At 25.9% G+C, this 27,476-nt stretch overlaps 2 protein-coding genes across 3 annotated transcripts; both read right to left on the bottom strand.

Annotated features, from left to right (window-relative positions):
- LOC135931187 (ribulose-phosphate 3-epimerase-like) lies at positions 1 to 27,476 on the bottom strand. Of its 2 annotated transcripts, XM_065468118.1 has the most exons (5): positions 27,347 to 27,474; positions 27,084 to 27,292; positions 26,784 to 27,026; positions 573 to 750; positions 2 to 533 (listed from the first exon to the last, which is right to left on the bottom strand). In XM_065468118.1, exons 1-5 carry the CDS (start codon positions 27,354 to 27,356, stop codon positions 445 to 447), a joined length of 729 nt encoding a protein of 242 aa, XP_065324190.1. In that variant the 5' UTR covers positions 27,357 to 27,474; the 3' UTR covers positions 2 to 444. The 2 variants fall into 2 exon arrangements, with proteins under 2 accessions (XP_065324189.1, XP_065324190.1); XM_065468117.1 differs by having other exon boundaries at positions 1 to 533; positions 27,084 to 27,476.
- Positions 9,887 to 10,854, bottom strand: LOC135922363 (uncharacterized). Its single transcript, XM_065456744.1, has 4 exons — positions 10,631 to 10,854; positions 10,475 to 10,588; positions 10,307 to 10,423; positions 9,887 to 10,210 (listed from the first exon to the last, which is right to left on the bottom strand). Exons 1-4 carry the CDS (start codon positions 10,852 to 10,854, stop codon positions 10,021 to 10,023), a joined length of 645 nt encoding a protein of 214 aa, XP_065312816.1. The 3' UTR covers positions 9,887 to 10,020.

The raw sequence follows: 27,476 nt of genomic DNA, 5'->3' as shown, positions 1-27,476 counted from the left end.
TAAAATATAAATCGTTGCTGTTTGGAAGTAAAAAATATTGCGAAAAACGTGCCTCGGAAAACGTTTTGAAAAAACGTCGTGTTTGGAAGTGGCCCATATAAAAAAATTGATTAATTAATGTATTATAAAAGTCAGGATAATCCAAATGCTTTGTCTTCAAACTCTGAATTCCAAGATGATCTATTTTACGAGGTATAAATAATAATTTTTAAATTAGATCCCTCCAAATGAGCCAAAGTCCTAATATTTCCTTCATTGTATTAGTTTAGTTAATACAAATAATAATATCATTTATAATAACCGCGACTAAAACTTAAAATTGGATTCATAACATTATTTAAATAATTCTTCTAGTATGGATAATAAACAAATCAAAATTAAATGATTATGAGGACATTGTAATACAATATAAATCGAGCGCAACATTTTAAAAAATAAGCATGATTATAATATTAACATTTCAAATTTGGTTAAAAGAATATGAGAGTAAATCAATTTTATTGGTTGAAAATTATTTTGAAAGTGCGGCGGCTCTATAACACACTAAGATTTTATAGATCTATTTAAATTACTGTCCGCGATAGCTCGCATTTTTGATATAGTTTCTTGTGGATCAGTAGCTTTCATAATGGCAGTACCGGATACAATCATATTGGCTCCGGCCTTTGTACACATATCTATATTTTCCAATCCTATGCCTCCGTCGACTTCAATGGATATCTTGGTGAATTCACTTCTCAATCGTTCGACCTATTATATCAGTTAATAATATTGTGGTTAATTAGTCCCTGGTTTTTGGTCGAAAAAATAAACCAGAACCAACCCAACCAAATGGGTCGATTTGGATAACCAAATCCATAGACCCAAGCACCGACCCGAGCACCAACTCCAAACCAACTTATATTATTTTTTGCTTAATTATATTTTTATGCATAAAGGGCGAATATTTCAATATTAATATAGAAATAATCATGTTTTATAATATTAGATTCCCTTTTTAAAAAATTGTTCTCTTCTTATAATCTGAAAATTAAAAATTAGAGGACGAGAATTCATCGAAATAATTATCTTCTATATAATTCATATATCAGCAAAAAATGAGGTAATATATGTTTATTAAATTAATAATTTTTGGGATCTGCGGTAAAGTTGTAAAAATTGGGTGAGGCTCAAACTAATTAGATGAGTTGGCTCTAGTTGTCCCAATAATTGGCTCAAATTTAATTTTGAACCGAAATGTTTTATTTGTCATTTAACTCTAATTCGCTAATGGATATTATAACAAAAATTTATTGTTTAATAAATAGCCGTAATCCCATTACAAAATAAGTTAGACAAATGTACTTTAGATGATATTTTAATTATCAAACTTTAAAAAAATTTGTTAAACAACGTTTTCTATTGAGTTTTGATATTTATTTTTATTTATATAAGATTTTGAATTGAATCCGTTATTTTGTGAATAATTATATATTGTATAGAATAAATAAAATAATTTTAAATTAACTACTTATGATAGTTTTGATGTAATTTTTACGGGTCATTAAATTAAAAATAGATCTAATCACTTAACAAACAATGATATTTTTACAAAACAATTATTTATATTTATAAAGATAATTATAAATATTAATTTTCTGAAATTTTATTTAATTCTTCTAAATTTATAATTGTTTAGCAATTTAAATTATATATATTCAATTGTTTACCATAACAAATATAGTATTGTCTCTAACATAACTCGATATTTTTATATCAATATGCCAAGTTCAAGAGAGACCGGGGATAGTGCTATCTCGCGGCATTTTCCTCAATCCTGAATTCATAGTGGCGCGATTGCAATCGCGATAAATACAAATACAGTAAATTCATATCGCATTCATAGTTACCGATCGCGCGATTTGAGTCGCAAAAGCTAGTCGCCGAGATTTTTTAAAAACCCATATCATTTTGTATTTGTCGGGTCATTTTTGAAATATTGCTTCGTTAAATACCGCTTTGGTGAATAGAGCATAAAATATTTTACATTTGGGGCTTTTAATATTATTTGAAATGAATTCTAAATCCATAGTTTCATTTTTTGAAGATATAAAGCCAATGGATCAAGTAAAATTATAATTTAAATTATAATCTTTCTTTAAAAAATAGATAAAATTGCATTTATTAATTTTATTAAAGATTACGAGTGCTTATATTATAAGCAAAATAACTTATAGCTGACCAAACTTAAGAGTGGGTCAGAAGCTGGTCATCATATATCATGGCCATTCTATGAGGATATGGTATACCTGGTAGATAGTGTAACACCAAGGTTACAGAAGTTATCTCTAGATCTGGTAGGAGAATCTGCCCCAATAGATATAAATGATATTTAATGAAATGACTGGGGAGATAAATGAATGTAAAATATAGCATTTTACTTGGTAATAAATTTATTATTTAGCTGATCTCATTGATAGTGAGAATATATTAGATGATATAATTATTCCCAAAGGTTCTGCAGCACTAAAGCTAAGTAGTGTGGTAATTAATAATATCTAAAATATATATATTATTTATATTGAAGAATCTATGTCCTCTGATGGATCACCTAGTTCATATTATAGATGTCCTAAGAGAAAGAATAATGACATCAATTTATATTATTTGATTTATTGAAAATAGATGAATTAAAGAGCTAATAAAATTAGAACAATATAAAACAAAATTAAGCATAGAGATGCTTACACATAAAACAAATGAATATGGAATATGTCTTATTTTGAAATAAAAATTAGATGAATGTATAAAACAGGGGAAAAAAGAATTAACGAATAGAATTTATGATGTTATAAAAAATCTTAATTGAATAAAATTATTTTGTATATATTTAAGTTATTTGAAATAGATATTTTGTATGAATTTATATTATTCGAAATAGATATTTTATATTATTTGAAATAAATATTTTATATTATTTGAAATAAATATTTTATATTATTTGAAATAGATATTTAATTATATACTCTATAGAATTTTTAGTGATATATTCCTAAATATATATTTTATAATGAGTTCAGACTATATAAAAGGAAAATTTATTTTATTAAAATATATAAAAAATATATTTATAAATATAATATATATCTATAATATAGGATTTTTGTATAAATGTAAGCATAATAAATTCCTATTAAGCTTTACAATATTTGAAGCAGGTTTAATAGATTGTTGCTTAAATAAATTTACAGGGAAGATTTTTTTTTAGGATTAAAAGGAATCTTATCAATAATAATGTTATGTAGTAAAGTAATGTGCAAGTTTGTATGATACTTTCAGTAAGTGGTAATTAGATTCCATTTTACTTCAAACTCCTTTTAAATAATAATTTGCATAAATATAATACACTATATTATACCTTTGCTATTCTCTCAAAGTCAGAGTAGGAGGTGGCATATGAATGCTTACTAAAATTTGCCATATAGCTTGGTATGTGGTCCTAATGATTGTTGAAATCCCCATTTTGAAAGAATAAGCTAATGTAGGATACCTACAGCTAGTAGCTAAAAATCTAGATAAAAAATATCTTTAAATAATAAAGTACTTTATTATTACCGAAGACAAAACTAGAATTAAAGATAAAATAAAATTAATAAATACTTTGGTCAATCTCATATAATTATAATTAGCCTCATTTTTTAAAAGTCGAGGAAAGAGGATGTAAAATTCGCCCTCTTTTTTTTATTAATATTAAGAGGGTCTTCTCCTCTTCAAGATCGTTTTGTATAAAAATAATAATTTGATGATGGATACCATTTTGAATTAATAAAATCGATTTGCACTATGAATGAAAATCGCGGCGATCGATCCAGCTGATAATCGTAATCGCGCCACTATGAATTCAGGGTAAATATTAATTAGCCGATATGTAATTTTTCTTTTATAACACTTATTCTTTATGGATAAAAATAACCCCGTTTCCCGTATTAGATTTTTATTTGAAACAATCTAGGTTTTATTATATGATTGTATTTGCTTCTGCTTACAGTTATTCCACACCTAGCCTTCATAAAAATAAATTCCTAAACTTTTTAAATCTTCTAAAATTAATTAAAAACAGATAATTTGAAATAAATATTTAAAATTAATATATCGAAGATTTCTTTTTAGAAATACCAAAAATTTCCAATTTATCAGAGGTCAGTCTGCGACGATGGGGACTGTCAATATCACCAGCTTCATTAAAAACAGATTCTGAAGAGATACTTGTGGTAGTTTAGATAAGTTGGATATTTATGGCAATTCACAGCCCAATATTTCAATGGATCAGCAAGGGTATTATCATTCAATGTTTTGAATACTGGATCGAAAATGGCTGATTATCTAATGCTATTATATAGTTAATAAGTAGCGATATGACTTTGGATCTAGGGTCTTCAATGCCCCATTATTTAGCAGACCTGGCAGTGTTATTTGGTTAAATTTAGAAGTTCTTATTTTAATTTGATTCTTTTCCATTTTTTTAAAATATTCTTTAGTTAATAAAAGTTTAGTTGCCAGAGCTAGTCTTCAAAGGCCAAATAAAAATCAAATCCTAACCCCAATAGAATTATATAATTATGCTAAAGAAAATATTAATGGAATTCAATTTGAATATATATCCAATCAAGAATATATCGAAGGGGAATTAGCCCTTCGCAAAAGATTTAATTCTGCGCTGCCCATACATAGGACCTTAAAAATTCACGGGGTTATTCCCATTGATCAAAATAGACTAAAAACCAAAATATATTCAAATTCTAAAAAATATAATATAAAACAAGTTTCGTTTTTAAATGAAAAAATTATATTTAAAAATATTAATGGATATGTAACATGTGTATATGATGATAAATGGTGGTTAGGATATATAATCGATAAATATGATACAAATGAAGAAGTAAAAATCCGATTTTTACACCCTTGTGGACCTTCAGCCTCATTTAAATTTCCCCTGAAAGATGATATTTTAGTGTTACCTAAATCTCATATTCTTTCGCTGGTCAATCCTTCTACTCTCACCGGTCGAACATATATATTATCTCCTGAAGAAATCTCACAAGCTAGCCTTTAAATGAAGTAAGATTTAATTAATTTATAAACTATCTTAATTAGGCTAAATTTGTGAAGATTTTAAAAATTTATGATCTGAATTACAAATAAATATATATAATGGACATTGTAATCGATTTAGTATGATATATATACATTAAAATATTTTTAATCAATAAAAAAATGATTTTTAACATATTAAAACTATTATATATAGCGCCATCTATTTTTTTTAAAGTATAAAAATCGCAATATTTTTTAAAATAAATATCCAGCCATGCTAATTGTTGAAGAAATTATTAAAAAAATAGTAAACGGATAATATTTCTTAAAAAAATTAAAAATCGGAGATCATATACATTTCGAAATATTAATTTCAAGTTTTCAACTGACCATAAGATGACCCATATTTTATCAAAAATTAATTTTGATGTTTTTGCCATAATCATAATTATTAACTTAGCTATTGATATTATATTCAATATTTGATCATATTTAGTTTAAAATTAAAAACTAGTTATTTAACATCAGTAAAAAGCAAAAAAAGACGTTTTTTAGACCTTTAACCCCGAATATCTCCGCTAATATAGTTGCTAATCCGCTAAAATTTTATTTCTAATCTAATGGGAACATATATAACCAGCCTACGATTTTTCATCAAAATCGAAAGGGGTCGGCCGAAAAGTGATTGATTTGACATGGAATGATCCAAGTGGGTTATGATTTTTCTCGATGTGCTTACTCAAATTTGTAGTGTTATGTCTTGAGATTTTCCACCTCTTGAAATTTTATCGATACACAAGTCCACTTTACATTTTGCAAAATAAAAAAAATTTCAGGCCCAGCCCGGCTTTTTTTTAAATAAAATTTTTAGGCCCGGCCCGGATTTTTTTAAAATAAATTATATTTATTTTTGATTTTTATAGCTAATAATAACGATTTCAAATATAGGCTGTTTTATAAATACAGCCCGGCCTGAATGTTTTTTTAAAATAATTCAGGCCCGGCTTGGGTGTTTTTTTAGAAAAATTCGGGACCGGCCCGGGTATATTTAAAAAAATTAAAATACTGTCCGGCCCGGGGGTCGGGCCTGCATGTCTCTGAAAAACATACCAAGAAGTACAACATCTGAAAGTAGATTGAAAGGTTAGGAACTTTTGAATATTCATAGGCATTTGACGACAAGTAAGGATGAGATAATTGAAAAATTAGCTCAATCCCAACGAAGATTGGATTTTACATTGTAAATATATAACATACAAAATACAATTATTCTTAAGAAAATTCTTGTGTAAAGGCTCAAAAAAATTCAAATTTCTATTTTGGGTCATTTAAGTGATTCTTTATATATAATTTTTTTATAATTCACATTAATTTAAAATTGTGTATTAGAAATAGTTATTAGTCCTAATAAATTTATGCTTGATATTTAAAAAAAACAATAATATTTCTTAAAAAATTTTATTATCCCCCCCCCCCCAGACCAAATTCCTGCGTACGCGCCTAATTGAATATATAAATGTTTCTTACCATTTTTTATATTCCAAATATACGAGAATTTAATTAAAATGAATTTAAAATTTTATAAAAAAATAATTTTGGAAAAAACAATGATAAAATACGAAATTTTTGCGCGCGAAAAAAATTTAAATAAACATAAATAATATGATTTTTTATATGGGATATATTCATAACATCTGTATAATAAAAAATAATAAAAAAATCATTCCGGATGAAATATGCTCCACCGTGTATTAAAGGTCCTGGTTGATAATCCATCATTTACATTAACCAGTATAATTAAAACTATCCCCTGGTACAACAATTTTATGAAGCCAGACACTAATGAATAAGATAGCAGATAACTTTAAAGTTATGAAAGATGCTCTAATAATAGAGTTGTCAGAATATCATATATGTACCATTGCAGATAGTTTGACACATAACAGAAGTTAAAAACTTATTTATATTTATAAATTGATCTGATTAAATGTTTTTAGAGATTATTTGGGAATCCCATGCCATTGGCTAGACCCTAGGACTTTAAAAAGAATATCAGTAGAATTAGCCCTCAAAAGGATAATGAGATGCCAGACATATAATATTAAATGGTCTCATACCAAACAAAGATGGCCTAGTTACAACCACAAAAGTGACTTTCACTGATAATTTTTTTGAAATATGATAATCTTTCTTACATTAAAAATATGTATATAAAATTAAATACTGGCCCTCTAGTGCTAGTGTTGAGAGATTAACTAGCGAAGCTTACTTTCTGATCGTCGCTCTAGACTTGGGGATGATAATATTGAAATGATTTTATTATTAAAATGAAACAAAATAAATAAAAAATGAATATTACCATAAATAGTTATTTTTATAATATAAATTTTTTTATAATCAAAATTAACTATATTAAAATATTTTTTTTATGTATTATTTACTATACCATTACATTATAAGCAAAATTAAAACAAATTTTTTTTTATAAAAAGTAGCTTAAAAAGTAGCCAATAAAGAATAGTAGCTATTAGCGCGCTACTTTTTTCGTAATCGGCTAAAAACTACACCTAAGTTTAATTAGATTAAGCCTAGAAATCGGCTAAGCCTAAAAATCGGCTAAAATTAAATTAGTCAAAATTCTGCATCGATGCTTAGCATTAATTATTATTTATTTATTTTAGTAAAATAATTTCTTTTATTTATATTTAATGTAAATATTTTATTATAATCAACAAATAAACATGATATGATTTAATATTTTTTATTTATATTATTATATTTTGAAATGAAAATAAATTTATTTATTTGATGTTTTTATAATAAAGAAAATAATATGCTGCTATATTGTAAAAATGTAATATTCTTTTTAATATAATTTATTAGTGATTTTCACAATCTTCTTTGTAAATACATCTTTTATTGAGGAATTATATTGTAATTTTATTAGATAAAATAAACAATCTTTTAGTGAAATATAATTTTTTTTTATCATTTTTTTAAACGATCTATTTTTTATTAAATGAGGTGGATTTTATGAAACTTTTTTGATGTTATTTTATATGATCTTTTTAAGGTTAATATTTTAATGTGATAATTGTCATAATCGTTATTTTATAAGTTTTATGAATTTTTTTGAAGAAAATATGTTAAAATAAGTATTAATAAGATGTTTAAATAAAAATTTAGTGAAGATGTACCAATGAAAAGTGACAATTGTCATAATCGTTATATTATAAGTTTTTTGAATTTTTTGAAGAAAATATGTTTAATAAGTATTGATAACATGTGTAAATATAAATTTAGTGAAGATGTACCATAGAAAAGTGACAATTGTCATAATCGTTATTTTATAAGTTTTATGAATTTTTTTGAAGAAAATATGTTAAAATAAGTATTAATAAGATGTTTAAATAAAAATTTAGTGAAGATTTACCAATGAAAAGTGACAATTGTCATACTCGTTATTTTATAAGTTTTATGAATTTTTTTGAAGAAAATATGTTTAATAAGTATTGATAACATGTGTAAATTTAAATTTAGTGAAGATGTACCATAGAAAAGGGACAATTGTCATAATCGTTATTTTTAAATTTTTTTGAATTTTTTGAAGAAAATATGTTTAATAAGTATTAATAAGATGTTTAAATAAAAATTTAGTGAAGATGTACCAATGAAAAGTGACAATTGTCATAATCGTTATTTTATAAGTTTTTTGAATATTTTTGAAGAAAATATGTTTAATAAGTATTGATAACATGTGTAAATATAAATTTAGTGAAGATGTACTATAGAAAAGTGACAATTGTCATAATAGTTATTTGATAAGTTTTTTCAATTTTATTTACCGAAAATATTTTAAAATAAATATTGATAACATGTTTAAATAAAAATTTAGTGAAGATGTACTCTAGATAAGCGACAATTGTCATAATCGTTATTTTTAAAGTTTTTTGATTTTTGTTGACAAAATATGTTAAAATAAGTAATAATAACATGTTTAAATAAAAATTTAGTGAAGATGTACCATAGAAAAGTGACAATTTTAAAGTTTTTAAAATTTCTTTGATGTAAATGGGTAAAAATATAGATTGTAAAATTAAAATTGCCTGAGTATGTGCCATAGAAAAAACATATGGTAATAATAGATTTTTCCACAAAAACAGGAACAAATTGGCATTTTGTTACATCCGTTCATCGGGTCAGAAATTAATATGCAAAATTTATATCATAATATCTAATCCTAAGTTAGAAATTTTTATTTATTTGCCAATTTTCATCAGACAATCTTGTTTAAGATTTGGGTAAACTTTTTTTCTTATTTTAAAATCAATATCGATGCAAATCAATTGTTAAAAATTTTGGTGCCTTCCTGCAATCATATAGAAGTTTTTCTTCCAATACAATATTTTTTATATAAATAATAATCAACCTTATTTTTATATTACCTATTAGTTTCTTCATAAATATATTATGTTAAACATTATATTCATTATCGAATATAATCTTATTCATTTTGCAAATATCTTATTATTATATTTTATACTTAAAAATTAACAACATAAAATTTTAGATTTTCTAAATGTCACCAGGCATAGATAGAAATATGTATTAATCAAAGACAAAAGAATAATTTAAATTTAAAAAAAAGTATGAAACAAAAATAGTCATTTGCATAAAAGATCAATATATTGATGAAAATACTGAAGACAGTTTATTAAATCTTTATTAATTTATATAATATCTATAATGTATATTATAAACGATGATAAATAAATGAAATATAATTGATATATTTGAATAAAATAGTCACAAATATCTAGTGAATAAAAAAAAAGTTATATTCAATTTTGAGCAAAATATTTTATTATGAAAAAAAAAGTTTAAAATATAAATTTACAACTTAGACAATATTGAAATATGATAATAGCATTGGGTTGATTTAAATATTTATTCCCCCAACTCCCACATGTGTTTAATTATCTTTTCCCAAGCATTAAGACACAGACACCATCTGAGTGTATTAGGAGCCAATCTATTTCTTTTTTTCGTTGCTGTATAGGGGGAACGCGAAAAAACTCGCTCACTAGGCACAGAAGAAGCTTGAGCACTTAAATAATCATTCGCCATAGATGATAGTCTAAAATAAATATATGCATAATTGAATTAAATTTTTAAGATATTTTTGATTTTGATTAAAGTTGGTAAAAAATTAATAATATTTTATAACATTTACCTAGGAAATCTAACAGAATTAATCTTCCAATAATCTAAAATTATTGCATACCCTTTCAAAGGCGGTTCCGACAGATATAACGCTATCTCATCGGAGGTGTGCTCTATTGCCGATGTTCTAAAATAAATATGAGGAAAAATCAATCATAAAAATATAAATTTTTAATACGTTCGCCGACTTTGTAAAACTGTTTCGGTGAAACATATTGGTCTATCTTTTTCCAAAGATTCTCCGTTAACTTGATTTATTTGGGGATAAAAAGCCTCATAATGTTGCCTAAATCTAATACGATATGGATAAAATATATAAAAATAATGTTTAAACCTGTCATGATAATCTTCATACTTTAAAAAGGAAGGCAACGCCTCTATTTTTATTCTAGGTTCGAGAATTGTACATATGTACATAGGTAAATTATCAAATTTTTTTATATATTTGTTACATTTTTCTTTCATGCTTTTAATAGCCTCTAATATACAAGATGGTAAAGGCGTATTCAAAGCTTCATAATGTAGCAAATATTCCAATATACTGTCCAAATATACCATACTAATGCCAATTGTTGGCATTTTTTCAGAGCTTACCTTTTATTATTCATTTTAAAAAAATTTATAACTAAAATACCTCCTTCGTCAGAAGATAGAAATGTGATAGAAAACTTTCTATTTGTTTCAAAATTTTTACATCCTCAGCATCCATATCACAATCATCTATATACAATCGTGCTATATTGCACAGCGCGTCTATTTCCTTCAAATAAAAAATATATTAATAAGTGAACACATAAGTTATTCAAAAATATTTTAATTTATTTTGAGAAAATATATAAGATTAAATTTAAACATTAAATTTTAATATCTAATAAATAATGTAATTTCAATTTTAATGGTAAATATTATGTACTTCGTTGGCTTGTTGGAGTATGAGAAATGTGCTATCGCCAAGGAAAAACTCAGAAAAATATTTGATGCATGCCAATATAAAATAATAAATTATTTCCAAGATTTAAAAACGATATATCTCTTACTACTGATATATGGTCTGGACTGAATGGCATATCGTACTGCGCGATCACTGCCCATTTTATCAAGGACTATAAAATGATAAATATTTTACTCGATATCGTGCGTTTTCCACATCCCCATAAAGCCACTGATGAAGCTGATTTAATATGGGAGTCCCTAAAAAATTATAATTTATTTGATAAAGTATTATTCATAACACACGATAATGCCGCCAATATATTGGCGGCTTTAAAAATTTTGAAATCACAGAAAAAAAAGAAATCTCACTAAAACCTTTAAATAATATGAGATGCCTGGCTCATATTATCAATCTAATAGTTTCTAAAGGCATTAAAAAGATGTCAACAAAGTTATCAAAAATAGGAAAAATCGTTACAAAATTACATCGCTCGGATAAAATTCTCAATGAATTCCGACTAACGACGCGCAAAAATGTGACTATTCCTTTACCTTGCCCAACTAGGTGGAATAGCACATTTCTCATACTCCAACAAGCCAACGAAGTACATAATATTTACCATTAAAATTGAAATTACATTATTTATTAGATATTAAAATTTAATGTTTAAATTTAATCTTATATATTTTCTCAAAATAAATTAAAATATTTTTGAATAACTTATGTGTTCACTTATTAATATATTTTTTATTTGAAGGAAATAGACGCGCTGTGCAATATAGCACGATTGTATATAGATGATTGTGATATGGATGCTGAGGATGTAAAAATTTTGAAACAAATAGATAGTTTTCTATTCTATCTTCTGACGAAGGAGGTATTTTAGTTATAAATTTTTTTAAAATGAATAATAAAAGGTAAGCTCTGAAAAAATGCCAACAATTGGCATTAGTATGGTATATTTGGACAGTAAATTGGAATATTTGCTACATTATGAAGCTTTGAATACGCCTTTACCATCTTGTATATTAGAGGCTATTAAAAGCATGAACGAAAAATGTAACAAATATATAAAAAAATTTGATAATTTACCTATGTACATATGTACAATTCTCGATCCTAGAATAAAAATAGAGGCGTTGCCTTCCTTTTTAAAGTATGAAGATTATCATGACAGGTTTAAACATTATTTTTATATATTTTATCCATATCGTATTAGATTTAGGCAACATTATGAGGCTTTTTATCCCCAAATAAATCAAGTTAACGGAGAATCTTTGGAAAAAGATAGACCAATATGTTTCACCGAAACAGTTTTACAAAGTCGGCGAACGTATTAAAAATTTATATTTTTATGATTGATTTTTCCTCATATTTATTTTAGAACATCGGCAATAGAGCACACTTCCGATGAGATAGCGTTATATCTGTCGGAACCGCCTTTGAAAGGGTATGCAATAATTTTAGATTATTGGAAGATTAATTCTGGTAGATTTCCTAGGTAAAATGTTATAAAATATTATTAATTTTTACCAACTTTAATCAAAATCGAAAATATTTTAAAAATTTAATTCAATTATGCATATATTTATTTTAGACTATCATCTATGGCGAATGATTATTTAAGTGCTCAAGCTTCTTCTGTGCCTAGTGAGCGAGTTTTTTCGCGTGCCTGCGATACAGCAACGAAAAAAAGAAATAGATTGGCTCCTAATACACTCAGATGGTGTCTGTGTCTTAATGCTTGGGAAAAGATAGTTACAGTCATGTGGGAGTTGGGGGAATAAATATTTAAATCAACCCAATGCTATTATCATATTTCAATATTGTCGTTGTAAATTTATATTTTAAACTTTTTTTTTTATAATAAATATTTTGCTCAAAATTGAATATAACTTTTTTTTATTCACTAGATATTTGTGACTATTTTATTCAAATATATCAATTATATTTCATTTATTTATCATCGTTTATAATATACATTATAGATATTATATAAATTAATAAAGATTTAATAAACTGTCTTCAGTATTTTCATCAATATATTGATCTTTTATGCAAATAACTATTTTTGGTTCATGCGTTTGTTAAAATTTAAATTATTCTTTTGTCTTTGATTAATACATATTTCTATCTATGCCTCATGGTGACATTTAGAAAATCTAAAATTTTATTTTGTTAATTTTTAAGTATAAAATATAATAATAAGATATTTGCAAAATGAATAAGATTATATTCGATAATGAATATAATGTTTAACATAATATATTTATGAAGAAATAAATAGGTAATATAAAAATAAGGTTGATTATTATTTATATAAAAAATATTGTATTGGAAGAAAAACTTCTATATGATTGCAGGAAATTTAATTATGGCACCAAAATTTTTAACAATTGATTTTAAAATAAGAAAAAAAGTTTACCCAAATCTTAAACAAGATTGTCTGATGAAAATTGGCAAATAAATAATAATTTCTAACTTAGGATTAGATATTATGATATAAATTTTGCATATTAATTTCTGACCCGATGAACGGATGTAACAAAATGCCAATTTGTTCCTGTTTTTGTGGAAGAATCTATTATTACCATATGTTTTTTCTATGGCACATACTCAGGCAATTTTAATTTTACAATCTATATTTTTACCCATTTACATCAAAGAAATTTTAAAAACTTTAAAAATAACGATTATGACAATTGTCACTTCTCTATGGTACATCTTCACTAAATTTTTATTTAAACATGTTATTATTACTTATTTTAACATATTTTCGTCAACAAAAATCAAAAAACTTTAAAAATAACGATTATGACAATTGTCGCTTATCTAGAGTGCATCACTAAATTATTATTTAAACATGTTATCAATACTTATTTTAAAATATTTTCGGTAAATAAAAGAAAAAACTTATCAAATAACTATTATGACAATTGTCACTTTTCTATAGTACATCTTCACTAAATTTATATTTACACATTTTATCAATACTTATTAAACATATTTTCTTCAAAAATATTCAAAAAACTTATAAAATAACGATTATGACAATTGTCACTTTTCATTGGTACATCTTCACTAAATTTTTATTTAAACATCTTAATAATACTTATTTTAACATATTTTCAAAAAAATTCATAAAACTTATAAAATAACGATTATGACAATTGTCACTTTTCTATGGTACATCTTCACTAAATTTATATTTACACATGTTATCAATACTTATTAAACATATTTTCTTCAAAAATAATCAAAAAACTTATAATATAACGATTATGACAATTGTCACTTTTCATTGGTACATCTTCACTAAATTTTTATTTAAACATCTTATTAATACTTAATTTAACATATTTTCTTCAAAAAAATTCATAAAACTTATAAAATAACGATTATGACAATTGTCACATTAAAATATTAACCTTAAAAAGATCATATAAAATAACATCAAAAAAGTTTCATAAAATCCACCTCATTTAATAAAAAATAGATCATTTAAAAAAATGATAAAAAAAAATTATATTTCACTAAAAGGTTGTTTATTTTATCTAATAAAATTACAATATAATTCCTCAATAAAAGATGTATTTACAAAGAAGATTGTAAAAATCACTAATAAATTATATTAAAAAGAATATTACATTTTTACAATATAGCAGCATATTATTTTCTTTTATTATAAAAACATCAAATAAATAAATTTATTTTCATTTCAAAATATAATAATATAAATAAAAAATATTAAATCATATCATAAAATAAATTATTTTACTAAAATAAATAAATAATAATTAATGCTAAAGCATCGATGCAGAATTTTGACTTATTTAATTTTAGCCGATTTTTAGGCTTAAGCTAATTAGGCTTAGCCGATTTTTTCACCTAAAATCTCGGCTAAGCTGTTTTGTAGCCGGCTAAAATTAGCCGATTACGCAACACTAATCCCATATAAAAAATAAAATTATTTATGTTTATTTAAATATTTTCACGCCCAAAAATTTCGTATATTATTATTTTTCATTTTGTTTTTCCCAAAATATTTTTTTAAAAATGATCACATCTTTTTTTGACAGTTACAAAAAAAGTATCCGGTGATTTAATGTCCCGCTGTGCAATAATGCTTATTTTATATTTATTTTTTATAAATTTTTATGTTTTTGATAAAATTAGTAAAATTTAAAAAAAAATTTTAGTCTTATCTTTGGTCTAGCGAAGACGATTCTTCATTTGAAATTTATTCGGAAGAAGTCGAGGATGGCCCGATTGAATTAAATTGGAGGGCTATTACAAAACCTATATCCCTTACAAGTTTTACAATAGAATACGGCCCTGGTGATTATATAAGTGGTCTTAATGATAAAGATCCCTATACATTATTTACATGTTTCTTCTACGCCTAAAACGAATTATTTGTTATTCGATTCGATTCGTATTTTACGAATATGAATATCACAATTTCGAATCGAATATGAATATTTTTTTATTATTCGATTCGAAATTATTCGTAAATATTCGAAATTATTCGTATTATTCAAAATTATTAATAAATATTCGTTAATATTCATAATTTTTTGTAAATATTTTATTTTTTCGTTAATATTCGTAAATCGTAAGTAAATAATAAATAAAATTAAATTTTCCTAGTGGATTTCATTTCATTTTACTTTATTTTTTTCCTCTTATAAATCATATGTTAAATTTTGTTTGATGCCCCAAAAAAGTAAATTATTTAAATTAATTTTATTTATATATTTGTGAAAAATAAATATAATTTTCTAAGAGCTAAAATTTTAAGTTATGATTTTTTGGGTAGTAAATTTCAAAATGGACAACTACAAAATAAATATAAAATTGTCAAAATAAGATCTTCACTATACAGGTGGAAAAAACTCCAATAGTTTCTATTTTACCCCAAATTTTAAATAGCTATATCTCAGATAATAATAAAATTTAAAACCTAAAATTTTACACAATTATTGTAAAATTATTAGAGATAATAAATACAAAATTTCTAAATTTCGATTTATTTCTAAATAAAGTTATGATATTTTTACTAAAGTTGCTCAAAAAAAATCCTTAGTGTAGGGTAGAAAGCATAATAACATGCTTATACTTTTTTGGTATGTGTAAGATACTAATGTCATATTATCTTGAAAGGCAAATAAGCTTGAATAAATATCTTTCTTTTTAAAATTAAACGATGTTGGAATCTGCTTTTTATTTTTTCTTAAGGTTCCTACTATAGTTAATGAATGAGAATTTAACAATAACAAATGTTTAGCAAGTTCATAGCTGGTAAACTAGTTATCTGTGATGACATATATATTAGTCTTAGAAATTGGTTGAATTAATATTTCAAGCACATCAAAAGGTTTATTGCTCAATTTATAATTGCCAGCATATAATTCTATTTTTAAAGAGTACAAGATTCTTGAATCCACTAGGACATAAATTATTTTGAAGGCTTATTTGGCATGTATTGCTGGAGGGATTTTCCCTCTAAAAGCTGGAAGCATTTCATAAATTGCAACACAATGTCCAACACTATAAGAGTTATTACAGTTTTCATTAAAATTATCAAACATATCTCTGTGATTCCTCAATCTCTGAATTATGATTGCTATCTAATAAAAATCATCATCACTCGATTCAAAATCTATTACCTATATAATTGTTATAGAATTACTTTCATTAGAATAATTTAAATTATAAATCATATGTTAATTAGAAGTTTAAATATCTCAGATTCTAGAGATATAATGAAAATGATAACTACGATAGAAATACTAATAAATATTAAAGTAAATAAAATATTTAATGAATCTAAATTTATTATCGTGTTGGACCATAAGTTTATGTTTGACAAAGAGCCAAAGTTTAATGACAGGGATATTACTAGTAATATCATCCCTGTCATTATTGTTAAAATAGGTAAATGTGACAGGAATCCGATAAATGGGGCTATTAAGAGGAGGGATACTATCATTCAAAATATGGAAATAAATATAAAAAAATCAATTTTATATATTAACCTGCCATATATAATCATAATTAGTAACAAAAAAAATTATGTAATTACACAGGTGGGGAATATTTTACCCCAAGTTCGACAAATTACATATATATCAAAAACTGTCAAATCAATAATCATGAAATTTGGAAGTTGTATTCCTTGTTACAAATATTAAACTACTGTAAAAACCAGGTCAGAATATCTACTAGGTTTTGTATTACAAAGATTATGTTGTATTTTCCCCACCTGTGTAGTGAAGGGTTAAAAAAATTGCTGCTGTTCTGAAGGTTTAATTGATTTATATTTCTTAAGTTATTTTAAATATTTTTTCTTTCAGCTGCTAATGTATCATTGATCTGGAATTTCAGGAAGGATGGTAAACTTAGATTTTATATAATTTATATATTAAATATATTCAAAGATCAATTTGAAAATCTTGATGGAGAAGGAGGTGGTGATGGACAAAGCCAATCCTCAACTAGTTCTAGATCTATATCTATCCAATCAATATCTGATCAAGCTGAACCCGTTAATGCAAGGCGTAAAAATTCCTTAATATGGAATCATTATCTTTATGATTCTAAAGCAGAAACTGCCAAATGTAAAATCTGCAAGGTATAAATAATATGTAAGAAAAAAACCACCTCTGCACTAATTAATCATAATAAAAGATTTCATCAAAAGATTCAAAATAATAATGCAATAGAAAACTATTTAAATGATTTAACCAAAATAAATATTGATGACATAAACATTATTTATTAAAATTTTTGCTCAAGTCGAATATACCATTTAAAATTCTTGCCACAAATGAATTTAAATCATTTGTTAGAGCTTTAAATCCTAACGTAAAATTTGTTCAATACCCACAATTAAACTATATATGAGTGATATTTATAATGAAGAATTCAATAAAGTTAAAATAATTTAACCTACTAATGCACTATTTTTAGGGTTGACCTGAGTCATTGTTATTAGATATAGTACCATTTACTGATTCACATTCTGGTAAAAATATATATGGAGAATTTTGTCAAATTACAAAAAATTATAATATAGATATTAGTAACATGGCAATTACTTGTGATAGTGCAAGCTCTAATTCAACCTTTATAAAAAAATTTCGTATAAAACACCCAACTTGTAAAATTTTACATGTTCGATGTTTTACACATGTACTTAATTTGGTAGTACAAGAAATACTTAAGAAAGTAGACAGTCAATTAACAAAATTAAGAACACTCATTAAAGCTATACGTAATTCTTTTATAATTAAAAACAAATATTATGAAAAATGTATGCGCTTCCTTACTTCCCCGATGAAATATCTTAAATTAAAATTAGACACATCCATCAGATGGAATAGCTCCTATATAATGGTCGAAAGAGCTATCAAAATGAGAAGGGTCATTGATGAAGTTGTGACTCAGATATGATGATATATCTGATATAGAAAAAAGACAACTGAGTGAAGTATTTTAATTGGTTTATTTACTAATTTTTATTTTTTACCAGGTGATTGGATGTCTTTAATAAATATACAAGAAAAATTAAAGACTTTTATTGATTTTAACGAAGATATCTGTGGTGACATATATCCCACCTTAAATCTTGTGATCCAATTTTATGTTTCGTTACTCGAACATTTAAACTCATTTGACCACACTTTTATAAACACCCTCAATGCGATTGAGAAAATAGAAAACTATTACAACTTCACAAATATTGAAACATTAATATCAACGATATTAGATCCAAGACTAAAATTAGAATTATTTCAACAATTACCAACATCATATAAAATAGATACAATAAATCTATTATAAAAATTTAAGGATGTATACAATGAATACAAAGTTAAATACAATATAAATACAAGATCAGATAAGGCAATAATACAGTCAAATATGGATAGAATCTTTAAACAAAATATCATCTTGCCAATATGCGAGGTTGAAACTTATCTTAATGAAAGAATTACTTCTAATAAGAGCCCCCTAGAATGGTGGAGATGCATGGGGATCGTTTTCCCGTAATGTCGAAAATGGCAATTGATATATTGTCCATTCAAGGATCTTCAGCTTCATGTGAGCGGTTATTTTCAGTGACAAGTATGATAACGAAAAATAGGATGTCTTTGAAGGAAGAAACCATAAGAAAGACTTTATGCTTAAAAAACTGGTTATTATCAAATTCAGATCTAGCATAATTGTATTTTTTATGTACTATATTTTGGTTTATAAAAAAAAATTTTAATAAAATTTGGAATATTAGATTGAAGAAATAATGTATAGCAAAAAATTTAGATATTTCTATAAGCAATTCTAATTCTAAAAATCAGGTGATTTTGGCCAACTTGTTTGAATAACGTTTATAAAATTATTGGGTTTTATTTCGCTTATTTTCTGTAAATTTTGATATGCTAATGACAATTAGTTTAGTTTTTTTTAGTTAAAGTGTCATTTCAAAACATCCACATCTGTTTATAATTATTTTTTGCAAAATATAATCTATTTTTTATAAGCTTTAGAATAATTATCGAATCGAATATTTGACGAATCGAATCGAATAATGATTTTATTATTCGTACAAATACGAATAGCACAAATATTCGATTCGTTTTTTTGTAAGCCTATTCTTAACTAATGAATTAATAATAATGATAACGGAATATACTAACATTAATATAATATAAAAAAACATTTCATGTCAGGAGAGAAAAAAATAGATAAATATTGTCCAAAAAGAAGAGATTAAAAATTTTTTCATCATTACGCCATCATTGGTCGTTATCTCCTTTTATGAACGATACATGCATATCGTCTATGCCATATAATAGATTTAGAGAATTATATGAAAATATTGCATGTGCCGATTATATAATAGTAGTGTTGTAAACGAACGCGTTCGTGAACGAAGTTCGTTTTTTTGAAAAAAGGTGATGAACGGCGTTCCTTTTTTTGACGAACTTTGAACGTGAACGCGTTCCTTTTCTTTTGAACGCGTTCAATTTTACGTTCGTTCAATTTTAAAAACACTTTTTATTTTTATTTATTTGAAAAATTAATATTAATCCTCATTTTTTAACAAAAAAGTCTTATATTTTTATTTATTTGAAAAATTAATATTTAATCCAATTTTTTAACAAAAAAGTCTTATATTTTTTAATCAGCTGTTTTTACTTTTTCCTCTTTCATATTGCAATTAACGTACCATAACGTGCTACTGCTAGAGAAGATAAGATTAAAGTTTATTAATTGCATGGATATAAATATTTCATCATCAGATTTTGAAAATCAAAATTCAATATTAGATGAATTAGAATTACCATGGCCCAAATATCAAAAATATTTCACTGTTTTAAAATCAAAAGGTAATTCTAGTTTTTAGTATAGCTAACGCTGTATTAACTGCCAAGCGTTCATGCCTATCAGATGAAAATTTTGAAAAGCAATTATTATTAAAAATTAATAAGAAAAATTTTTTATAAATTTATTTTTTTATCGCTCTATTATATTGTATTTATAATTATATTATCAAAATAAAACTATTATTTTTTATCATGGCTAATATATTGTGTTGAAAAATATAAGGCATTTATTTATAAATTTATCATAAAATTTTGAAAGCATGAACGCGTTCATGAACTTCAACGCGTTCCTTTTTTTGAATTTGAACGTGAACGCGTTCGATTTTTGTCAATGAACGTTGAACGCGTTCGATTTTTTAAAAAATGTTTACAGCACTATACAATAGTGCCTCCAAGAACCTCCCCAGATTTTAAACTGCATAAAATTATGCCCGTTATAACATATTTAAAAAACAAATTCGTGCCTCTATACAACCCAAGCGAAGTTTTGTCTGTTGATGAGGCAATGGTAATATTTAAAGGTAAAGAGTTTTTATTAATAAATTATTTATATTTTTGTTCTAGGATTTCACTCGGCCAAACTATACATTCCTAACAAGCCGGTAAAACAAGGCTTCAAATTATGGTCTTTAGCCGATAAAAATGGTTACCTCTCTAATTTTGATGTGAATGTTGGGAAAAAAATAATATTACAACCAAGTAGTCAAATTATTGACTCTAGGATTGGTGGGAAAAAACCACAAACTATATTTTGATAATTTTTTTTCAAGTGTTGACTTGATGGTATATCTGAAAAATATGGGGTTTGATTCGTGTGGTACAATAAGAGAGAGCCGCAGAAATCTTCCAGTGTTCAAGGATGATAAAAAAAATGAAAAAAGGAGATAGGCAATATTTCTTCTCCAGCAATGGTATATTATTTATTTTATTATATTCTTATATAATATTTAAGTTTGGATGTAATCAAATGGAAGGTAAGCCCGTGTTGTTAATTAGTAATTTCCATGATGTCTCGGATTTGCAGTTAATTTCACGCACAGAGAAGAACGGTTCTATTATACAAGTTCCCTGTCCAACCACAATTAAGGATTACGCAACTAATATGAGTTGTGTAGATCATTAGAATCAAAATAAAGCACTTTATGGAATCCACCATCGGGCACTATTGTCAATAATTTTGCCATTCATAAGTAAAATATTTTGTTTATATATAATAATTGAATTTTAAAGTTTTTAGGTATTATTTTCAAAATAAATATACTACTATGAAAAACTTTCGACTAAAAATTATCGAGAATCTTTTATCTCAAAAAATTATTGAATTGGAAGTATCATCATCCTTGCAGACCAATACAATAACGACTCCTGCAAAACACCATAAAAAATATGTGGCTGATGATATAAGGAAAAAGAAATCGGATCACAATTCCATTAAAATTATTGATTCGGAATCCCGGAAAATACTAAGAAAGCGGTGCCACCACTGTAGCACAGCATAAGACGAAATGAGGACATCCTGGGAATGTTCAATTTGCAAAGTATCGCTATGCATTAACACGAAAAGAAATTGTTTTTTTTCTTTTCATAATAAAAAATAATTTATATTATATTTACATAATACACCGGACAAAAATGTCCCTCCCCCATTTATAAATTATTTTGTAATTTTTGCATTTTATATTATATATAATTTAAATAAATATCGAAAAAATATTTTAAAAACAAGTCCAGTCATTATTTTATTTAAGTTTTTATAGGTTAGCAATAGAAGGTTGTTTTAAATTTTGAAATGTAACAATAAAGGGTTAAGTATTGGAAGTATTTATAATTAATATTTAATAATTATTTATTAATTTTCCTATAATCCGTGAAAGACATACAGGTTATCTCACTTAGTATTGGAGTCCTATAATAGTATAATTGGATATATAACTTAATATTATAATTTCGCTATATAATTTGAATCACTCTTAATCTACCTATAAGAGTCTATGTATCCTTAGTCATGATGAATTATACTTTTAGACAACGAATGAACCTTAAAATAATCTTATTATAAGTAGTAAAATTGGAACTAAATAATAACTATTTTGAACTAACCGCTAATAGAGTATCTTAATTTCTTAAAATAATTTCCTCTCAATCAATTCTCATTTATACAGAAGCAATATCATTTCTTAAAATAACTTCCTCTCAATCAATTCTCATTTATACAGAACAATATCATTTCTTAAATACTAACAGTTAAAGAATATTGGAGAGCTATTCTTAAAATATCATGTTAGAGACTAATGATCGATAAAGAATTAGAATTTTTTTTTTTTTAAAATAGATATATAATTACCTTTCTAAAAAACTCAGCAGTCATTCGTCAGATGCTCATAGATTAGTCTTATAATAGTTTTGTAAGTTTTCCTATCAGTAGAAGCTCGCTTAATGAATTCCCAAGATATGCTTATCTCCGCTAATGATGGAGTTATCTTACCGAACCAACTATTTTTATAGGTTAGGTAGTTTATGGGTTAACTCCTCCGGGGATATTTTAAAGAGAACTTGATATATTAGATTGTTAGGAGCTTGTCTAAGCATATGTCCTACTAGTTCTATTTTCCTGTATTCTATTATTCTATATAATGGGATTGTGTCGCACCTGGACCATAGAATATAGTTAGTTGTATTATGAGGGAAGAAGGTTCTGGTTATATATCTAAGACATTTATTAACAAAAGTTTGCACCTTATTATTTTACTGTTTTGTATCGCTCCAAGTTTCAATACCATAATGTAAGGAGAGTATTAGAACTTTGAATAGTCGGATTTTAATGGAATTGATATTTGGTTTGACGACCATATTTTCATTAAGGACCTATATTTTACTCTAACTTTATTTAATTTGACTATAAAATCTTGTTTGGTGTTTCCTTTTCTGTCTAATATTACTTCTAAATATTTTAAATGTTGTACTTCAACAATCGACTTCCCTTGTATAATTATATTCACGTGTGGAGGGGTGAATGATGAGGTCATCATCTTAGTTTTATTAATGTTTATTTCTAAATCAAAGATTCCAGTTTCTCCGATAATATTATCAACTAAGAATTGAAGGTGCAAAAATGATTCACCCATCAGACAAAAATCATCTGCAAATGCAAGAATATTAAGATTCCCAAAGGACATCTGTTTCGAGCAAGATGTTTTTACTTTCTTTATGATATAGTTTGTAATAAAGTTAAATAGAAGGGGTGATAAAACACATCCCTGTTTCAAACCAATTTTTAAAAGGATTTTTGACCTGCGTGGAACAGGTGGAGTAGTTATTATAAATATTTTTTATCATATTTATCAAATGTGTTGGCGTGCCTACCTCCTCCAAGGTCTTCCACAAACTAGAGTATCTAATAGAATCAAATGCTTTCCTAAAATCAAGAGCGATGATAACCAATTGTCTTTCCATATAATAGATCTCTCAATTTGAATTTTTAACGCGAGAATGGCTTCGGGTGTGTTATGTCCCTTCCTGAATGATACTAATGAATCTACAAGATCTTGTTCCACGAATGGTCTGAGTCTATTAAGGATAATATTGACAAATATCTTATAGATTATCGAATTTAATGAGATCCCCCTCCAGTCTTCCAGATATTTAGGGCAATTTATTTTAGGGAAATTGATAAAGATAGCCGTAAGCCAATCACTTGGGCAAGTCCCCTCTTTCCAGACTGGTAATGATTGGGAAGAGGATCTCCACGCATAAAATTGGGTCTATTTTCAAATATTCGCTATGCATGTCTTTACCCACAAACCTTATGATTTTTAATTTTTTTATTATACTTTTATTCCACGAAAGAAAGAAAGAAAGAAAGAAAGAAAGAAAGAAAGAAAGAAAGAAAGAAAGAAAGAAAGAAAGAAAGAAAGAAAGCTGATAGATCAGTGAGTGGAGATTGTGTGGATGGGGTCACAATACTATGTAGGTGTGTTGGTTTAGGAAGCCAGAAGTTTGAGGTAGAAGGTCGTTGATTGGAAGAAGATTGAGGATGACAAAGGGGTTAGAGGTATGAGGACTTAGGTAAGAGGAAACTTGGACGCATGACGTGGATGGGGTCACAATACTATGTGGGAGTGCTGCTTTTGGAGGCCAAAAGTTAAAGATAGAGGGATGATAAGTTGACAGATTAGAATAGTCAGGAGGGGACATTGTTATTAAGTTAGTTGAATTATTTGATAAAGGGGAATACCTTTCACTATAAATGTTGGTATAATGGGATATCCAAATTTCCATCTGTTCTATGGGATCTGTAAACGTTTTAGTATAATGACTGAGTTTAAAATACTGCACTTTCTTGAATGACGTAATGGATTTCAATCATTTGAAAGCTTTATATGTATCATTTGTATTAGAAGAATTATTTATTTCCATTGCCCGATAGCTCTATTTCTCCTGTAATGTCCTGTTCCCACGAGATTTGCAATCAAATTTCTTGATTCAGTTGAAATCCAGTCCGGGTATCTACCTTTGACCGGTAAGGAATTGGACGCCGCTTGAATGAAAAAATCTCGAGTATTTCCCCAAAGTGTGTCAAAGGGTAGGGTGTCGACTGAGTCCTTTAAACTTAGGAACTTTCTCTAATTTGTTTTATATATTCCTCCTTTATATTTTGATTACCTAAGGCCTCAATATCTAACTTGGGATGTTTTCTATTTAACTTTCCATTACTTTTCTTCCTCTTATACCAGATTTTAGGATCTATCATCATATTACAAATTAGAAGTTTGTGGTCTGAATTAAACATAACCTAATTCCTTTAATATTTTTTATCCAACCAATTGTCGGCCTAGAACCCATGTATTGTATGATGGGCTATAATATGTGTTCTCTCTATCATGAGTGTTCGAAAAAAGTATTCGTGACAAGAAGATCTAGATTACGGCATAGTTCTAATAGTAGTTTTCCCCCAGCACTTAGCCTTATAAAAAGTCTATCGACTATAAGTGGTTAGCTTATATAATGAGATTCATTCTTTACATCTATCGATGAAAAGGTTTTTATTTGTAAATATAAATATTAAAAAATAAACATAAAAATGGATTTTAATTTTATTTATAAAAATAAATGGTTTTTTAGATATAACTTTTTTAAAAATTTTATTTTTGTTAAAAACGCCATTTTTTATCGGATAGGATCGGAAAATTTTATAATATTGGCCGAGAACCAATATTTTAAAATGGGTAAAATATCGGCCCGATCCGCTCCTATAAAAAATATCAGTAAATCCCTAATTATAATATGTTATTATATTTTTCTCTTAAAGAAAGCAATAAATCAAACAAATTTCTTAATCATTTTCTTTGTTTTTTTTATTTTCAATATTATTTTTTAGCCTCCCCAGCGACAAAAAATTATTATACTTCTATCCAACCAAGATATAAGCAAGGGGATCAAGGGGATCCAGTTGTAAAAGACAAGATATAAAAGATATTTGTCTAAAAGTAAAATACATTTCAAATTAATGTATTCTCAGAAATGGCACTCACTGACTATAAAATAGACTATACAAATTCCATTAATTAATTATTCATCAAAGTATCAATACCTACAAGTTGAAAAAGGTATTACCTGCCTATTCTAGCACCTTTTATAATAATCTTATTTTTAATATTATACCAAATTTGTATAGAAAAAATATTCTAAATTTATTACAAAATAAAATTTCATATTTTACAAATTTCGTAAATGATAGAAATTTAATTAAGTCAATTATTTATCTCTAATTTTTATAAAAAATCAATCAATCAAAATCTAGCAAATGATCAAATAATCACTTTATTTTAAAACAAAAACTCAAGTAGCATGGGGGTCACTGTGAATATTTTTTTAAAAAATTATTCCATATTTTAATTAAATGTAAAAATTCATTAATAAGCTAATTATTTTATAATTATAACAACAATTAAAATAGTTTTTTGTCTCTCCTGATACAAAGTCTTACAGTGGTAACAATGATATATTTTAAAAACTGTTCCATGTGGGATATGGGAAATAGATTAAAAAAATTTGCAAACATGTGTCTTAAACTATGCTTAATGAATTAGGGCAAAATTCACATATTAATTTGATAAAAACATTTTTTATCAATGAAATATAATTTTTATGCAAAATTATATTACCTTAGACATCATATCTGGCATAAATTTTTGCCCACCAAATCCTGGTTCAACAGTCATAACTAATACCATATCTACTAGATCAACATATGGTAACAACACATCAATTTGAGTTTTAGGTTTAATGCCAATTCCAACTTTCATGCCACTTTCTCTGATTTTCCTTATACATTTTATGGGATCAGAAGTTGCTTCATAATGAAATGTATATAATTGTGCCCCTGCATCAGCCATATTATTTATCCACTATATTTAAAAAAATGAATATAGTATCACATTTATCAAGTAAATAAAGCATAATACTTTTTCAGGTTTAGAAACCATCATATGCATATCAAATGGGGTTTGTGGTAAGTTCTGACGTAAACACTTGACTATAGGATGCCCAAATGTTATATTAGGGACAAAATGCCCATCCATAACATCTAAATGAATGTAATCAGCACCGTCATTCATAATTCTTTTACATTCCAATGTTAAATTAGAGAGATCAGAATTTAAAATGGATGGTCCTATTTTACATTTCGACACATCACTAGTAAATAGATTTCCAAGTTTATATATACCTGTACCCATGTATTACGTGATACGTGATATAGAACGTTTTCGCCCTCTAGTTGTGGACAACAGAGCTACGTTAGGTTTTCCTCCTAATCCATCTAAATGGACAAATTTAAATGGGAATAAAAATGAGGA

Source organism: Gordionus sp. m RMFG-2023, chromosome 1 (assembly GCF_954871325.1).
Source record: "Gordionus sp. m RMFG-2023 chromosome 1, tfGorSpeb1-WG-v2, whole genome shotgun sequence".
Lineage (NCBI taxonomy): Eukaryota > Metazoa > Nematomorpha > Gordioida > Chordodea > Parachordodidae > Gordionus > Gordionus sp. m RMFG-2023.
Note: the sequence above shows the minus strand (reverse complement) of the source record. Positions and strands in the feature narration are given on the sequence as shown.

Excerpts from the sequence above, each read along its gene's own strand:
- LOC135922363 (XM_065456744.1), bottom strand. The coding sequence starts at position 10,854 with ATGGTATATTTGGACAGTATATTGGAATATTTGCTACATTATGAAGCT. Across the intron at positions 10,589-10,630 it reads TATGAAGATTATCATGACAG|ATTTAGGCAACATTATGAGG; the intron begins GTTTAAACATTA and ends ATATCGTATTAG. Across the intron at positions 10,211-10,306 it reads AATTCTGTTAGATTTCCTAG|ACTATCATCTATGGCGAATG; the intron begins GTAAATGTTATA and ends TATTTATTTTAG.
- LOC135931187 (XM_065468117.1), bottom strand. The coding sequence starts at position 27,356 with ATGGGTACAGGTATATATAAACTTGGAAATCTATTTACTAGTGATGTG. Across the intron at positions 27,027-27,083 it reads TGGTTTCTAAACCTGAAAAA|TGGATAAATAATATGGCTGA; the intron begins GTATTATGCTTT and ends TTTTAAATATAG. Across the intron at positions 534-572 it reads AATGCGAGCTATCGCGGACA|AGCCGCCGCACTTTCAAAAT; the intron begins GTAATTTAAATA and ends AGTGTGTTATAG.